This window comes from Xyrauchen texanus, chromosome 18 (assembly GCF_025860055.1).
Source record: "Xyrauchen texanus isolate HMW12.3.18 chromosome 18, RBS_HiC_50CHRs, whole genome shotgun sequence".
NCBI classification, from domain to species: Eukaryota; Metazoa; Chordata; class Actinopteri; order Cypriniformes; family Catostomidae; genus Xyrauchen; species Xyrauchen texanus.
This window is the reverse complement of record NC_068293.1, coordinates 23,389,873-23,408,291: the sequence shown is the minus strand read 5'-3', so window position 1 is coordinate 23,408,291 and position 18,419 is coordinate 23,389,873. Positions and strand designations below refer to the sequence as shown.

Below are 18,419 nucleotides of genomic sequence, written 5' to 3'. Positions count from 1 at the left end.
GTCAACAATCTTTCATTTAAACACTTAAAACAACCAAAAAGCTGTAAACTGTATCTTTAAGTTATTAAATTCATGGACATCTTATTTCATTTTTCACATTTGGATGGTTTTGGTGTTATATTAACTACACTGCTGACATTGCGGTGGGTTTACATCCAGTATGGACATTCAATACATTGATGCAATGAATAAACTAAACATTTTGCAGTCACTTATATTAATTAGTTATTTATACTATTAGTGTTGACATCACAGATCTAAGAAATTCTGGGTTTAAAAATTACTTGAATTTTTTTTATTATTATTATTATTGAAAAATCATGAAGTATGTTCAAGACAAGAGAGAATATAGACTTTGTGTGTGTGCTGTAGTTGTATCTTTATATATATTTAGAAAACCTTATTGTCCATTACATTTACATGAAATGGAAATTTGCCTTCGGCATTCTGGCAACACAACACAGGACAACAATAAAAAACACCTAAAATACATTTAAAAAAAATTCCAATAGCAACAGTGCTCATGGGCTGAAGTTTTTTTTAGTATATAATTGTTCGGTGTAGCCACCGCAGAGGGCACAAATGATTTTTTTGTACCCATTCTTCCAGGCTAATGGGGCCTTGAGTCTCCTGCCAGATGGTAACAGCTGAAATGATGAATGAAGTGGGTTAGTAGGGTCATTGTAGACCTGGGTTGCCTTCTTAGTAAGGGACCTGTAGAGGTTCTGGAGTTGCAGTTGTTCGTCTCCAATGATCTTACTGGCCTGGATGGACTTCAAAGACATTGGTCATTAATCTAACAGTTCAAACAAAATCGATGTTTAAACACTGACCCTTAGCACTTACTTAGTTTAATAATTTTAAACCATGACTTTAACTATACATAAGTAATATTTACATTATATTCATGATGTTAGCCAGAGGGGAACTGGCTCCCACAGTGATTCTAGTTTCTCTCAAGGTTATTTTTCTCCATTAACCAACTTCTTACTGAGTTTTGTGTTCCTTGCCACAGTCGCCTAGGCTTGCTCACTGGGGTTATTAATACAATTATTATTTAATTACTTATTTTTAAACACAATTCACAATCGTATTGTATCAAACTACACAATGATGATTCATCGACATTATAGACATTACAGATTTATCGTCTGTTAATGCCTGATCTTCTGTAAAGCTGCTTTGAAACGATGTGTGTTGTGAAAGGCGCTATACACATAAAAATGACTTGACTTGACTTGACCACCTGGGTCAGCTTATTCCTGAGTCTAACTGAGAGGATATATATATATATATATATATATATATATATATATATATATATATATATATATATATATATATATACAGTATATATATATACTTTCATCTAATTAGTGGAGTGGATATGATTTAATAGTTGTATATAGGTCAAAATAGTTGGAGACCTTTTATCTTCTCTAGTTTGTTTACTTTTACAAGCATTTTAACCTCCAGTCATAAAGATTTCAGCTACACTTAACTTTTATGTAGCCCATGAGTCAATATTTGAACGTTGATTGAATTTGAACATTGATTGGTCGGAAACAATAAAGGAGATAAAACTCATGATGCATGCATCCACTTGGACAAAGTGAGATGTGTGCCCGATTTTGAAAGCATTGTATGAAATCTAGGTAAAACAAAAGTCACTAAATATTTCCGGATATTGTTTAGGAAGTCCACACTAAGTGTTCCATACACGGCCTGATGAGATCAGAGACTGTAACTCACACACACACGTGCACTTTTTTTTGGGGGGGATTTCAGTGCACATTTACATTTACATTTATGCATTTGGCAGACGCTTTTATCCAAAGCGACTTACAGTGCACTTATTACAGGGACAATCCCCCCGGAGCAACCTGGAGTTAAGTGCCTTGCTCAAGGGCCCAACAGTGGCATCTTGGTGGTGCTGGGGCTTGAACCCCCAACCTTCTGGTCAGTAACCCTGAGCCTCAACCACTGAGCCACCACTGCCCCCAATCATTGCCCCCAACACATTGAATTTTAAAGGTGAAGTGTATAATTTCTGCATCGCTAGAGTCAAAAGAGAGTTGCATAAATAATTACTGTTTTTAAACACAGTTGACGAACAAACCATCCCATACCAAACTCCGTATATAATGAATGTGACATATGTTTTTAATATTGAATTGCCAAAAAGACATGGCAGTGTGAATTACCTTATATGCTTCTCTTTACATTCTGACTTTGGGTTATTTAACATTCTTTGGAGCTTCATCCAAAATCTCCAAAGCTGATGTTTGTTTCAGACATGCTAGCTATTTAAAGGGATAGTTCACCCAAAAATGAAAATCCTCTCATGATTTACTCACCCTCATGCCATCTCATATGTGTATGACTTTTCTAGAAGTTTTCTAGAAGAATATATCTGCTCTGTAGGTCCATACAATGATTGTTGTAGCTCCAAAAATCACATAAAGGAAACATAAAAGTAAACTAAACTCGGCAAAAAAATAAATAAAAAAAAAATCCCTTTTTCAGGACACTGTATTTTAAAGATAATTTTGTTAAAATCCAAATAACTTTACAGATCTTTATTGTAAAAGGGTTTAAACAAAGTTTGCCATGCTTGTTCAATGAACCATAAACAATTAATGCACCTGTGGACTGGTCATTAAGGCACTGACCTTAATTGCCTACCATCTGTAAGCTGTTACAGTTATAAAAACTTAGGACACTAAAAAGACCTTTCTACTGACTCTGAAAAACACCAAAAGAACGATGCCCAGGGTACCCGTTCATCTGCGTGAACGTGCCTTAGGCATGCTGCATGGAGGCATGAAGACTGCAGATGTGTCCAGAGCAATAAATTGCAATGTCCGTACTGTGAGACACCTAAGACAGCACTACAGGGAGACACGAAGGACAGCTGATTGTCCTCACAGAGCAGACCACATGCAACAACACCTGCACAGGATCAGTACATCCAAATATCACACCTGCGGGACAGGTACAGACAGGATGGCAGGATTATCATCTAAGGAATGAGCATTACACAAGGCCTGTACTCTGGAGCGGGATCGATTTGGAGGTGGAGGATCTGTCATGGTCTGTGGTGGTGTGTCATCATCGGACTGAGCTTGTTGTCAATGCAGGCAATCTCAACGGTGTGCGTTACAGGGAAGACATCCTCCTCCCTCGTGTGGTACCCTTCCTGCAGGCTCATCCTGACATGAACCTCCAGCATAACAATGCCACCAGCCATACTGCTAATTCTGTGCATGAATTCCTGCAAGACAGGAATGTCAGTGTTATGCCATGGCCAGCGAAGAGCCCGGATCTCGATCCCACTGAGCACGTCTGGGACCTGTTGGATCGGAGGGTGAGGGAACTTGCAAGTGCCTTGGTGGAAGAGTGGGGTAACATCTCATTGCAAGAACTGGCAAATGTGGTGCAGTCCATGAGGAGGAGATGCACTGCAGTACGTGATGCAGCTGGTGACTTATGTGGCTCTAAGCAACCATCCGACGGTCTCCGGATTGTATTAGTAGCAAAACAGTTAAATGAAATCTGTAAGCTATGAGGAGCTTTGTAATATACTTTATAGGTCTGTAGACCTAACCCAACCCTGTCTTTTTGACAGAAGAGCATATTTCCATGACATTTTGTTATTTCTGTGAAGCCTTTAGTTTCAGGTCCCACTGAAAAGTATGAAAACTTGATGGCATCAGTTTAGTCATATGCAAGGATGACCAATGAGAGGTCCTCAGCTTTATTAAAGTGATAGTTCACCCAGAAATAAATATCATCATTTACACACCCTCATCCCATCCCAGATGTGACTTCCTTTCTTCAGCAGAACACAAAGATTTTTAGAAGAATATTTCAGCTCTGTAGGTCCTTACAATGCAAGTGAATGGTGAACAGAATTTGAATCTCCAAAAATCACACAAAGGCCACATTTTGAAAGTGAAAGTGGAAATTCATTGTAAAAAAAGGACTTAAATATTAACCTGTTTCTCACCCAAACCTATTGTATTGCTTCTGAAGATATGGATATAACCACTGAAGTCTTTTGGATTACTGAAATGTGGTCTTTATGTGATTTTTGGATATTCAAAGTTCTGGCCACCATTCACTTGCATTGTATGGACCAACAGAGCAGATATATTCTAAATATCGTTGTTTGTGTTCAGAAAAAGAAGAAAGTCATGCACATCTGGGATAACAGGAGGGTGAGTAAATCATGAGAGAATTTTCATTTCTGTGTGAACTATATAAGGTTGTAGGCATTAAAATATTCATAATATAGTACAGGTGAAAAAATTAGAATATCGTGCAAAAGTTCATTAATTTCAGTAATTCAACTTAAAAGGTGAAACTAATATATTATATATATATTAGTATTTCAATTAGTATTAGTATTTCATATAAGATATTTCAAGCCTTTATTTGATATAATTTTTGATGATTATGGCTTACAGCTTATGAAAACCCCAAATTCAGAATCTCAGAAAATTAGAATATTGTGAAAAGGTTCAGTATTGTAGGCTCAAAGTGTCACACTCTAATCAGCTAATTAATCCAAAACACCTGCAAAGGGTTCCTGAGCTTTTAAATGGTCTCTCAGTCTGGTTCAATTGAATTCACAATTATGGGGAAGACTGCTGACCTGACAGTTGTGCAGAAAACCATCATTGACACCCTCCACAAGGAGGGAAAGCCTCAAAAGGTAATTGCAAAAGAAGTTGAATGTTCTCAAAGTGCTGTATCAAAGCACATTAATAGAAAGTTAAGTGGAAGGGAAAAGTGTGGAAGAAAAAGGTGCACAAGCAGCAGGGATGACCGTAGCCTGGAGAGGATTGTCAGGAAAAGGCCATTCAAATGTGTGGGGGAGCTTCACAAGGAGTGGACTGAGGCTGGAGTTACTGCATCAAGAGCCACCACACACAGACGGGTCCTGGACATGGGCTTCAAATGTCAAACGTCTTACCTGGGCTAAAGAAAAAAAGAACCGGTTTGTTGCTCAGTGGTCCAAAGTCCTCTTTTCTGATGAGAGCAAATTTTGCATCTCATTTGGAAACCAAGGTCCCAGAGTCTGGAGGAAGAATGGAGAGGCACACAATCCAAGATGCTTGGAGTCCAGTGTGAAGTTTCCACAGTCTGTGTTGGTTTGGGGAGCCATGTCATCGGCTGGTGTTGGTCCACTGTGCTTTATTAAGTCCAGAGTCAACGCAGCCGTCTACCGGGACATTTTAGAGCACTTCATGCTTCCTTCAGCAGACAAGCTTTATGGAGATGCTGACTTCATTTTCCAGCAGGACTTGGCACCTGCCCACACTGCCAAAAGTACCAAAACCTGGTTCAATGACCATGGTATTACTGTGCTTGATTGGCCAGCAAACTCGCCTGACCTGAACCCCATAGAGAATCTATGGGGCATTGCCAAGAGAAAGATGAGACATGAGACCAAACAATGCAGAAGAGCTGAAGGCCGCTACTGAAGCATCTTGGTCTTCCATAACTACCTCAGCAGTGCCACAGGCTGATAGCATCCATGCCACGCCGCATTGAGGCAGTAATTAATGCAAAAGGGGCCCAAACCAAGTACTGAGTACATATGCATGATTATACTTTTCAGAGGGCCGACATTTCTGTATTTAAAATCCTTTTTTTTTTTATTGATTTCATGTAATATTCTAATTTTCTGAGATTCTGAATTTGGGGTTTTCATAAGCTGTAAGCCATAATCATCAAAATTATATCAAATAAAGGCTTGATATATCTTACTTTGCTTGTAATGAGTCTATATAATATATTAGTTTTCACCTTTTAAGTTGAATTACTGAAATTAATGAACTTTTGCACGATATTCTAATTTTTCGAGTTTCACCTGTATACTGACTTTATTTTAATGGCCAAAGCATGCAGATTAATATATTTTACTAACTTTTGGGCCATCTTTGCCTTTAAGGCAAATGTCTAAGAAGTTATTACTGGACATATTGAATAGACGGACCAGTATGCATATGAGCTGGACGGACAGCATCAATTCAGGTCTACCCTGATGCACGCATGTGTTCTCTCTCGTGCACGTATGTTGTATGAGGTGCGCGCGCGCAGCGGCACATGCGCGTTCCCGCTCACGCTCTTTGGCAGTGTCGCGCGGGCTGTCGGGATCATGTCCGCCATGTTTTTACACCATCCGAGAAAAACCCATGAAAACCATCATATCTCGCTCAGAGATGCCTTTAACCGCCGGATTTCGATTGGAGGGACGTGAGTGAGCGCGGCCGTGGAGAGAACCATCGGCTTGTCTGTATTTGTACCGAATGATCCGTGTTTAGTGTGTTTGTGATCGCTGAAAACAATGAGTAAACTCTCGTTCCGCGCGCGAGCGCTAGACGCCGCCAAACCTCTGCCGATTTACCGCAATAAAGACTTGCCGGACCTAACCGACTGCGTCTCCATCAACCGAGCGGTCCCGCAAATGCCAACCGGGATGGAAAAGGAGGAGGAATCGGTATGTGGATTATTTAAATTGCAGATTTTTTTCACGGGGTTCAGGTGCCTATCAGGGTGATGATATTCACGTTGCGTTTACGCACTTTTCGCTACGTTAGCCCAATCTTTGCAAATAGGGGTCCGTTATCTGCGTAGAAAGGGTCTAGGTTACGTTGAAACTGTAAGAACATTGCGTAATGGTGGGACGTTTTTACACTAGTGGCGTGGGGTGAGGAATTTACGTGAGATGTGTGCTTGTGGTGAGTGCGCATTGACGTCTGTGTTTTAACGCAGATGCGTTCGAGATTAACGTATGATACGTTTGAAATGCGTGCTCTGAACGGCATGCTTGTGGAAAGCCCGAATCTGCGTTTGATTCAGTGTGTTTAATTTCTACAACAGCAGACCAAATTCCGTATAATCTTAAACCTGCTGCATTTACAAAAATTACCATGGTACTAACATAGCTTTTAGACACGTGTTAATACCATGGTAATCTGTGTCACCTACTTTGGGGTAACACGTAAAAACCATGGTACTTATGCCATGTACCATGGCTTATTTTCTCCTCAAGGCACAGTTTAAAGCAAACCATGTTTTTAAATATATTGCATTTAGGAATACTTTTTGAAGAGAAGTCATATTGTTATTTAGTATTGTTAAATGTCCTAGTTATAATGTTCACTTACCTTCACCTGTCATGGCTTTCTGTCTTCAGCTTTCCATTTCCATTAAAAACAGAACTGTCATGCCAAGGTTTACTACCCGGTACATGAAAACCAGCTATTTGACTTTTTGGATGAAGTGTTAGGATTTACTCATCACTTATGTTAATACTGCCTATGATCAGCAAAATAAATAATTTCAGAGTGATATACGGAATCTAAGCTCAGCACTTCAACATGGTAACTAACAAAAAATATATGCTAAATAACTAGGGGTTTGTTTGAAATCTTTGCAAATGTATTAAAAATAAAAAATGAAAACAAATCACATGTACATAAGTATTCACAGCCTTTGTGCAATACTTTGTTGAAGCACTTTGGCACCAATTACAGCCTCAAGTCTTTTTGAGTATGATGCTACAAGCTTGTCCCACCTATTTTTGGGCAGTTTCTCCCATTCTGCTTTGCAGGACCTCTCAAGCTCCATAAGGTTGGATGGGGAGCGTCGGTGCACAGCCATTTTCAGATCTCTCCAGAGATGTTCAATCGGGTTCAAGTCTGGGCTCTGGCTGGGCCACTCAAGGACATTCACAGAGTTTTCCCGTAGCCACTCCTTTGTTATCTTGGCTGTGTGCTCAGGGTCGTTGTCCTGTTGGAAGATGAACCTTCACCCCAGTCTGAGGTCCAGAGTGCTCTGGAGCAGGTTTTCATCAAGGATGTCTTTGTACGTTGCTGCATTCATCTTTCCCTCGATCCTGACTAGTCTCCCAGTTCCCGCCGCTGAAAATCATCCCCACAGCATGATGCTGCCACCACCATGCTTCACTGTAGGGATGGTATTGGCCAGGTGATGAGCGGTGCCTGGTTTCCTCCAGGTATTACTCTTGCCATCCAGGCCAAAGAGTTTGATCTTTGTTTCATCAGACCAGATAATTTTGTTTCTCATGGTCCGAGAGTCCTTCAGGTGCCTTTTGGCAAACTCCAGGCAGGCTGTCATGTGCCTTTTACTGAGGAGTTGTTTCCGTCTGGCCACTCTACCATAAAGGCCTGATTGGTGGAGTGCTGAAGAGATGGTTGTTCTTCTGGAAGGTTCTCCTCTTTCCACAGAGAAACGCTAGAGCTCTGTCAGAGTGACCATCAGGTTCTTGGTCACCTCCCTGACTAAGGCCCTTCTCCCACGATCGCTCAGTTTGGCCAGGCGGCCAGCTCTAGAAAGAGTCCTGGTGGTTCCAAACTTCCATTTACGGATGAGGCCACTGTGCTCATTGGGACATTCAATGCTGCAGAAATCTTTCTATACCCTTCCCCAGATCTGTGCCTCGATACAATCCTGTCTCGGAGGTCTACAGACAATTCCTTGGACTTCATGGCTTGGATTGTGCCCTGACATGCACTGTTAACTGTGGGACCTTATATAGACAGGTGTGTGCCTTTCCAAATCATGTCCAATCAACTGAATTTACCACAGGTGGACTCCAATCAAGTTGTAGAAACATCTAAAGGATGATCAGTGGAAACATGATGCACCTGAGCTAAATTTGAGTGTCATGGCAAAGGCTGTGAATACTTATTTACATTGTTGTTTTTTTTTATAAATTTGCAAATATTTCAAACAAACTTCTTTCATGTTGTCGTTATGGGGTATTGTTTGTAGAATTTTGAGGAAAATAATGAATTTAATCAATTTTGTAATAAGGCTGTAACATAACAATATGTGGAAAAAGTGAAGCCCTGTGAATAATTTCTGGATCCACTGTATGCTGCTTAAACACTATCACTGATTACATATATTTTAAATTGAAATTGTATTTTTCCAAAACTCTGTTTCTCATTACATCTAAGTAATTTTTTACAAAAATACATATTTAATGGATGTTTATCCTTATCTAGTTAAAAAAACAATGTACTGATTAAATCAAATTAGATTTGACATTAGGATTATTATTCCCCATAACATAATTATACACAGTGTTTAGCATTATATATAGTAGATTAATATGGCACTGTCATTCAACCTCTTCAAACAGACATTCGGATCCCTCGTGCTGAAAAGGCACATCTCTCTCCGGACCCTGGTGTTACATTCACTTTTTTGTTTCAGTTTTCATAGTTTAAGCTGAACTTGATCGCCAAGCTTCTTGTGTGCAATGAAGGGATATCCATTTGTATGTCCATGTTGCATAGGACGTTGTGCGTATTGCATAGAATAGATGGTAAAATAAAGTAGAAATACGTCCTATCTCCACGATTCGCATCGTCTCATTTCTTTTACCGCGATGTCTCGTGCCACAATAAACCATTACACCCTTATAAATAAGTAAGATGCTATTGCACAAAACTATCAAAGAAAGAAATAAGAAAGGCACAAATACAGAGCTGCACAATACCACTTATGCGTGTCCTGAATTCAGAATGGTGTGCTTCAATGTAACCAGAGATCTTTGGAGTCTCAGGGACTGCAAGATAATGGAGATACAAATCTAGACCTAGTTTATGACATAAAGCAGTTAATTTTTTTTTTTACACTTAACAAATTCAAACAGAATCAGCTAAAGACTTTATTCTCTCCAAAGCACCTCTCAAATACAAGAACATTACTTATAGCAGAGGATTCAAAGTCTGACAGTGGTCGTCTTCAAATGTTGTTGATGCTGTTGAAACTGCTTTAATGGCTGAATTAGCAGCGTTGCATGAATGGACTAAACTTAAAGCATTAAAAAGGTGAAAGTTGTTGCAGAAGGTTTTATATGCTCACTATTAATCACTTTAAAGCACAGTAAGCTAGTCACGTGAAAAACTTTCTCGAAGTTGCCTTAAGTTGCCCTTTGAGAATTGCGTCTCCTATTTAAACCACTAAAACATTAAATTAATAGCCCCCCCCCCATTCATCATTTACATCTCACAGAGGCTTTAGCACTTACATCATGCAAGAGGCAGTTTGAACTCCACCCTTGTCTACAAGCTGGCCAGAAGCAAACATTTTTAGTTACAAAAGTTTTAAATATTGATCTATTTCTTACACACCTCAGTGTTTCCCACAGGATTTTGTGAGACTATGGGGGTGGACCTCCGACCCTCTAGGGGGGTCCGGGGGAGCTCCCCCTTAAGAAAATCTTGTACATTTTAAAGTTAAATACTTCCATCTGGTGCACTTTGAGCGCAAAATTTAGAGTTTAGTGTTATGCTCTTGTAAACAGTTTTGTGCTCTTAAAGCTGCAGTAGGCAACTTTTGAAATAAATTGAATTGTGAGAAACAGCGCCCCCAATTCTTCCCCATATACATGATTCTCTTTACCCCCAACCAGGGTTACTTTACAGCTGTTCACAAACAGAACCAAGGCCTGCCTTTTACTGAGTCTGTGGTGCTAACTAATTTCTCACAGGGCCTCATTTAACTTAGACACCATATTTATATAGAAAATGTTTTTTCAATGAATAAATACTACCTACTGTAGCTTTAACAATTTCTTGCTCTAACCATTCTTAAAAGCAAAACTAACAAACTAGTGATGTCAGTTTCAGCTTTTAATGTTACCTCAGACTGCTAACGATAGCTAGCTAGTGAAGCCGTAAGCAGTGTAACATTATGCCAATTAACCTAGTAATGCTAACTTTAATTTATGTTAATCATCATGATTGTAACTTTTTCTTTTGCTTTTTTTGTAACCCAGCCAACCTATACAGCTATTATATTTCATTATATTAATTATGTAATAGTAATTTATTTCTGCCTTAAATTCTTCACTTTCACATATTATTTTAAGGCTTTCTGATTAACACACAAGCCCTTATTTCTCATGAAGACTTTGAGATTCTGTTTCTTGGATGTTATCATCTCCACAGAAATAGAGCGGGGCATCTCCTCTGTCGCACTGCCTGTTCTTAACACTGCGTGAATAAACCCACAATGACCACGGACCAAATTAGACTGTGGCGGGCTGCCATAGTCTAGTCAATTAATGGGAAGCACTGCACCTAGCATTTCACTTAAGAAGACATTAATTGATCCACTGGAGTATTCTGAATTTTACAGAATGTAGTGCCAATAATTATTTGGATGCTTGCAAGGATTGTAAGCCCTTGCAAATAGTTTCATCACGTTGCTGTTCTCAGCTGCATTAGAGTTTGTCATTTCTAAATTTTTGTTTCTATCTGTGTGTGTGTGTGTAACTTTTTTTATTGCTGAATCCAGCTACAGTACATTACTTCCAGCTTAACTAGCGGGTCACTTACTGTACACTGCAGTGTGGAAACATTTTTGTGCTAGACATGTCACTAGGTAATAAAACTTGCACTGTTCTTGAAGACATGTTACGTTCATGCCACACATTTGAGGTAACCAACATTTGGCAGTTGCACATGTGTAATTTGCATATGGTCAAAGAGCTCTCTCTAATGCTTTGTTTCAGGAGCATCATCTTCAGAGGGCCATTTCTGCACAGCAGGTCTTCAGGGAAAAGAAGGAGAGCATGGTGATCCCTGTGCCAGAGGCAGAGAGTAACATCACCTATTACGATCACCTATACAAAGGAGAGTTCCGCATTCCTAAACAGCTCATCCACATTCAGCGTGAGTGGCTCTCCATGATCTACATGCCTCACGGCAATTCCACAGGATACTTCAATATATTTAAATTAGATTCGTATTGATTTTTATTTTTTTAAATCAAGTGTTGTTTGGATTGATATTTAGAAGGCTATTTCTCATTAATTTACATTTGGTTTAGACAGTGCAAAATCCACTGAGCTTGTCGAGTTCTCCACTATCTGATTACTTAAATGTACAATAATGTTAATGTGAATTTCACACTGACCTGTACCTGTTACTCTGCACTAGCTCTGGGTCTGGATTATGAATTGCCCGACTATGATATGGACTCGGAGGATGAGACTTTACTAAATAGACTCAACCGCAAGATGGAGCTCAAACCAATGCAGTTTGAGACCATGATGGATCGGTTGGAGAAAGCCAGCACAAACCAGGTAAGAACAGGCTTATTATATGGAATATATCTGTCTGTATTGTTTCACTTGCATTCCTCTGACACTCTTTCAATTATTGTTTTGTAGCTGGTCACTTTTCAGGAGGCTAAGCTGCTACTAAATGATGATGACTATCTGTTGAAGTCAGTGTATGATTACTGGGTGAGGAAGAGGAAGAACTGCAGGGGCCCATCGCTCATCCCGCAGATCAAGCAGGAGAAAAGGGATAGCTCCACCAACAGTGATGCTTACGTGGCCTTTAGGCGGCGCACAGAGAAAATGCAGACCAGAAAGGTAAGCCTGTGCATTCTGCGTTTTGCCACATGTCTCAGTTTGCACTGCCATTCAAATAGGACACTTTCTTGCATTCTGTCTGTAAAGTTTTATTTATGTTAAGATGGATGTTTTATTGGCAATTGTTATTTAAAGGAATAGTTCACCCAAAAAGGAAAATTTTCTCATCATTTACTCACCCTCATGCCATCACAAATGTGTATGACTGACATTCTTCTGCAAAACATAAACAGAGATTTTTAGAATAATGTCTCTCCTTTGTTGGTCCATATAGGGGTGGGCGACTAAAATCTTATATCACAATATGAGTAATTTTGTATCGCGACTATACAGTATATCATGTATTGATGTTCTTGAACATTATATGTTGTTGACCAATATTATTATAAACTTTGCTCCAAGAAACTCAATCTTTTAGAGAATAATACATAAGAATATATAGGAGTACAAGTATAAAAATAAACACTTCTTGTTTATCCAAAATTGAGTAAACACTTCTTGCTAAAAAAAAATTTAACTGAATTAATGAGTGCATGTTTTGCTTTTCATAATGTTCTTTTGCTAGCTTCATTTTAGGGTAAAACAAATTGCTTGTATTACGAGTGATTATCATTGTGCGACACTGTCTGCATTGATATCTTTCTGCTCTTGTGTTGGATTTTGTGAACGTACACCTCAGATGTTGCACCCGTTTTAATTACAAGCTCCTCTTTATTTTCTTGACTTGTATGGGAATCGTCCAGTTCTGTGAAGAGGTTTTTCTAGGGTAAAAAATGATTGATCCCACTCTGCACTCTCCTGTAAATATTGAGAATTCTACTGGACTTATGTGCACTTGCATGCTCCAGAGGTAGTGCAAGCGATCCTTACATGAAGTAAGGTGTAGTAATACGAGTCAGGTGATAAGCATATTAAGCACATATGAAACGCAGAATGCGAGATGAATGTAATTGAATTTGCTTGGGTGGTTGCTAATTTTTTTTAAACCATGTCCATGTTTCTTCATTTCTCAGTCTCACGTGGAGCCTGAGGTGATGATAAGGCCATGCTGCGCTTTACATATTGCAATATATGCAATATAACAAATTCTCTATTTATTGCCACTGTATATCGTTGCCACGATATATATCGTCATATCGACCTGCCCTAGGACCATACAATGCAAGTGGGTGGTGATCAGCACTTTAACCTGTTAATATGCAATTCACCACACGTTTAATATATAATTTACCATCTATATATGTAATGAATGTTAACAAATTATACATCTTTTCAAAGGTCTAAGGGTTCAACATTGATATCCGATCTCTGTTTCACGATGGCAATGCTCCAGAAACAGCAATTTAGTTAATTGTGCCAATGGAGTACAAATGAAAACATGCAATATCAAAACAGGACTTCATACCTTTGTTATGAAAATGCGATCGCCAGATGAATCCAGTTCGCCACACTTTGTTCAATTGTCCATGGCAAGCGTTCATTGAAAAACATCCAATAGCACTTTTTGTCCATAAAAGTGATAAATCTGAGAAATGTTGATAATATTCTCCTTTCTTTACACGAGATCTTGCCTGAAAGAATTGCCTTTCGTCATCGTTCTTCAAAAAACTATGCAATCTGAGCAGCATAAATGTTGTAAAACTGTATATTATCTTAGATATTAGAGTCCAATAAACAAAATGAGCCTGTCTCCAAAGTATTTTTAAAAATGTAGTTTTTTTTCATAACCAAGCAGTGCTGTCAGATTTTGTGTCGTCTTGAAAGGCGTAGCCTTTATTTTACTCTTTATGCTTCTAGCGATTTTACAGAGAAAAAAGCTTGCAGGAACCTTATTTTTTGTTAGATCATCTTCAAATTTGAAATTTGTGGCTTTGAGAACATTGTAATTCTGGGTTGTCTTGGCACTTTTATTATTGTTTTTTTAGATTATAAAAACATGTTCGGCACATAATATTTCCATTACTATAAACTTCAGCTTCTATAACTTTAAAATAATAACAACATATATTAATTCTGAAACTTGGGAAATAAATCCCAAAGTGTCTTCTTTCAAAAGATACTACAACTGTGTCCATACTCCAAAAGGTCCAGTAAATACAACCATTTTAAGTTCAGGTATGTCATTTTCATGGTTTCTGCTCAAAAAGGGGGTGCGTATCAACAGGTTTAAGCTCCAAAAAGCACAAACAGTTGTAGTAAAAGTAATCCATACAGCTCAAGTGGTTAAATGAATGTCTTCTAAAGTGATACAATCATTTTGGGTGAGAAGCAGATCAATATTTCAGTCCTTCTCACTATAATTGTTTACTTCTGGATGCTCTCAAATGTGTGTTCATGAGGGGATCCAGTTCATGCAGATTCTTGTGTAATGTAAGGAACCGTTTAATCATAACAAAAGAGATGTACACAAGATTGCCTAAAATATATGAACATTTATTATACAGGCTGTCAGTAGATTTTGGAACTGACATGCATGTAGCTAATGCTTCTGCTAATCAGCCATGTGGGAACCCAAAATCTAATTAAAATGACCTTGTTTAATATGCACTGCAGCATCCTGTGAAAAGGTCACATTTTCTCCCCTCAATTGAAGTGTGTGTTGGAAATAGAATTCACACTAATCCACAGGCACTATCTGTTCTCTTTCTGTAGAATCGGAAGAATGACGAGGCATCTTATGAGAAAATGCTGAAGCTAAGGAGAGAGTTCAGCCGGACCATGAGCATCCTGGAGATGATAAAGAAAAGAGAGAAGAGTAAACGAGAGCTGCTGCATCTGACGCTGGAGGTTGTTGAGAAAAGGTGTGCACAGTGCACACACATTCCCCCTTTCCCATGCTTGCACAACACACACATACTGTACGTCACCAGTCGTAACTTTCACCAGCCAGACTAAATGTTTGTGTTCTCAGGAGAGTAAAGCTGCTTTGAGACGACATCTCATGTTAAATGTACTATATCAGTCTGTGTGAAAACAGCTTGATAATTTATTTCAAGTGACTTATCTCTCTCATCTCAATTGAAATAACTTGGTTTTTACCTTTTCTTTTCCCCCTTATGTTATGTGTATTTTAGGTATCAAATTGGAGACCTCTCTGGAGAGATTCTTAATGAAGTCACTGTTCCTCTGGAGAAAACCATTTACCCTGCACCGATATCCCTACAAAACGGGAGCTGGCACAAGACAGAGGGCAAAATCAAGGTAAAGGCAAACAGCAGAAGGGGGGAAAAGGGCATACGAAAGCACATTGCCACACAGAGATCTGTGTGGGAGACATAGACCAAATCCTTGATATTATAAAAACATTTCTTCTGTCTGTTTTCTTCAGTCCCACAAATCTGGACCCAAATACCTGCACCCCTTCACAGTCAAGGCTGAGCCGCACTTTGACTTTGTGCGGTCTCAAAAGAAATACAACAGGAGGCCCAAACTTGATGTATTGCGCCAGCCTGGTCGACCAGAGCGGCAGCAGATCATCAACAAGGCAGACATCAAACAATATGACTTCCACAGCTCTGGAGAGGAAGATTACCCGCTGGTCAGTAAGCAGCTTAATCGGGAGCAATGTTTGGCTTCACATACTCATTGGATGTGTTGAGGCATAATAGCTGTGTGCATAATAATTTTCATGTTTTAAGTAAAACCTTGTATGTATAATTTTTGTCAGTTAAAGATGATTTTTGAAAATGTATAAAATATATATTTTTTTCTTTTCTTTTTCTCTACCCAAGTCTCCAGCATCAGAGCCGGATGAAGAAAATGATCCAGATGGAATCTTTGCCTTTAGACGGAAGGCTGGCTGCAGTTACCATGCTGTGAGTTTCCTATTGAATGTTTGTACATCATAAAAGCATCTGTAACTGTGCCAGTCAAAATATCGTACATTCTTTTCAGCCCTTTGACGATATACAGTATAGCCTATTTCTTGATATTTGTTTATTTGCACTTAATGAATGCAGGATTAATCAATATTAATATTGACACCATAGTAACAAACTGTAATTTCTAAAAGGATAGTTGACCCAAAAATTTAAATTATCTCATGATTTACTTGCATTTAAGCCATCCCAGATGTGTATGACTTTCCATCCTCAGCATAACCGAAGTGATGATTGTTATATGCAGATTTCAGCTCCGTTTGTTCATACAATGCATGTAATCCACATGCTCCAGACGATCAATTTATGTCTTCTGAAGCAAACTGAAAGGTTTGTGTAAGAACAGGGTTTCCGCGGGGCATTAAAAGTCATTAAATGGATTTTGCGAAAATTAAGGCCTTAAATAGCATTAAAAAGCATTAAATGTTATTGCTACAGGCATTAAAAAATGTTGATCGTTTTGAAAAAAAAATATTCCCAATTTATTTTGAATATAGCCTTCACAATTAATAACTTTGATTTGCTGTCGCAAAATATATACAGTGGTGTGATAAACACACAGATCCAGTTTGGTAATTGGCTCGGGCCGGTGTAAAATTGACGTAGCGGCGGGCTGGGACCTGGAGAAGTTAGAACAGAGAACGTAAATTAAGTGAAGTTGCAAAGAAACGGGACAGTGCAAATTCCAGCAAAAGTGGCTAGAAGACTTACTGTGCGTTGACACCAGAGGCGGCGAGAGCGTAAAATAGACCGGAAGTCATTCATTTTCACGGTGGCGAGAAGCGGCGCGGCGAGTCTTGGGCGGTGTGGGCGTCAGATGAAAGTTCAAGTGCAGTCAACATTATGGTAATGACCTGTGACGCGGTTCGGCGGCAACCTATTGGAATATAGAAGTGCTCCGCTCTAGCGAAGTCTAGAGAACACAACAGTGTAAACTTTGGTTCCCACCAAATATTAGTTCCGAAGATAAAATGGAGGAGAAATTAATTATTGCCATGGCGGATTTCCCAGTAATATATGATCTGTCCCTGTTTGCTTACAGGGATATAAAACAACCAAGACCACAGTTATTATTACAAATGTATTTTATTTTGATAACAAACAACTATAATTTTAATTACTTTCTGCCATCGATCGATTTCTTATTTTCACATTTTAAAGAGTTCATGAGGATATACACTACTTGTGATAGGTCGGCAAAAAGTAAATGGTCGACATGTCTGGATGTTTAAATTGCGGCCCCTTTAAATATAGTTCACAAAACAAAGCATTCTGAACAAACGTTGCCGCCTATTTCAACTACGTCAGAGCGTCCACGAGCGTCTTTGAGCGTTGAAGGCAGGGCAGCCAGAGCGAATTTTGACGCTCTTGCCGTTTCTGGTGTGAATGCACGGTAAGAATTTAGGACATGGTTGCTTACATGGTTGGTTTTCAACATGGAGCCGTTAAATCTCATATGCATTCCGATTGCCACAAATCGGCTGTAAAAGGCAGATAGCAATTAACTATCAAGTAACTTCACGTTCTAAAGTTTAGAGTAACAGAAGTGCTCTGAGTTCGGTTCCGTTAACGTACATGCGCTAAACGCTTTATTTACACTAAACTGGCGCATCCTACGTGAAGCGGTTTTTATTATTATCTGCAGTAGCAGCATCTCAGTCTCTGCAAGGCACAGGTATCATAATAATAACATGGAATACAAGATGGGGTATAATTCAAACATCTTTATTAAATGATTGTTGAGCAAACAGCATTAACAGAAACACCTGTAGAGTCCAGAAACATGCGCTCTTCATTCTCCTGTGATTTGTTTACCTCACAAGAGAGCGTGAAACAAGTGAAAGTGGAACTAATATTTCCAACATCCAACAAAATGAAAAGGAAGGAACATGCATATAATAAATCTATATAAAATATTTAGTTACTATAATATAATGCATTGCTAAATTTAGTATAATAAAATAAGAAATACAAATAATTACATTAAATAGTGACAAAATATCCAAAATTTTCACTTTAAATTGAATTACACCAATGGGTTATCAGTTCAACTTCAGTTTGACATTAAGCCTCATTCTTTAGGACTATCTTATATACAGTAAAGAATAGTT

The 18,419-nt window shown here is 38.7% G+C and overlaps 1 protein-coding gene across 1 annotated transcript in view; it reads left to right on the top strand.

The window, feature by feature from the left end:
- The first annotated feature begins 6,163 nt into the window (after positions 1 to 6,163).
- The window catches only part of LOC127658875 (enhancer of polycomb homolog 2-like), a 31,204-nt gene continuing 18,948 nt past the window's right edge, over positions 6,164 to 18,419 (top strand). The window contains exons 1-8 of the mRNA XM_052148415.1: positions 6,164 to 6,508; positions 11,564 to 11,723; positions 11,991 to 12,136; positions 12,224 to 12,430; positions 15,083 to 15,231; positions 15,505 to 15,631; positions 15,759 to 15,968; positions 16,162 to 16,245. Coding sequence (XP_052004375.1) covers positions 6,356 to 6,508; positions 11,564 to 11,723; positions 11,991 to 12,136; positions 12,224 to 12,430; positions 15,083 to 15,231; positions 15,505 to 15,631; positions 15,759 to 15,968; positions 16,162 to 16,245 — 1,236 coding nt within the window. The 5' untranslated portion in view covers positions 6,164 to 6,355. The remainder of the gene's footprint in view (positions 6,509 to 11,563; positions 11,724 to 11,990; positions 12,137 to 12,223; positions 12,431 to 15,082; positions 15,232 to 15,504; positions 15,632 to 15,758; positions 15,969 to 16,161; positions 16,246 to 18,419) is intronic.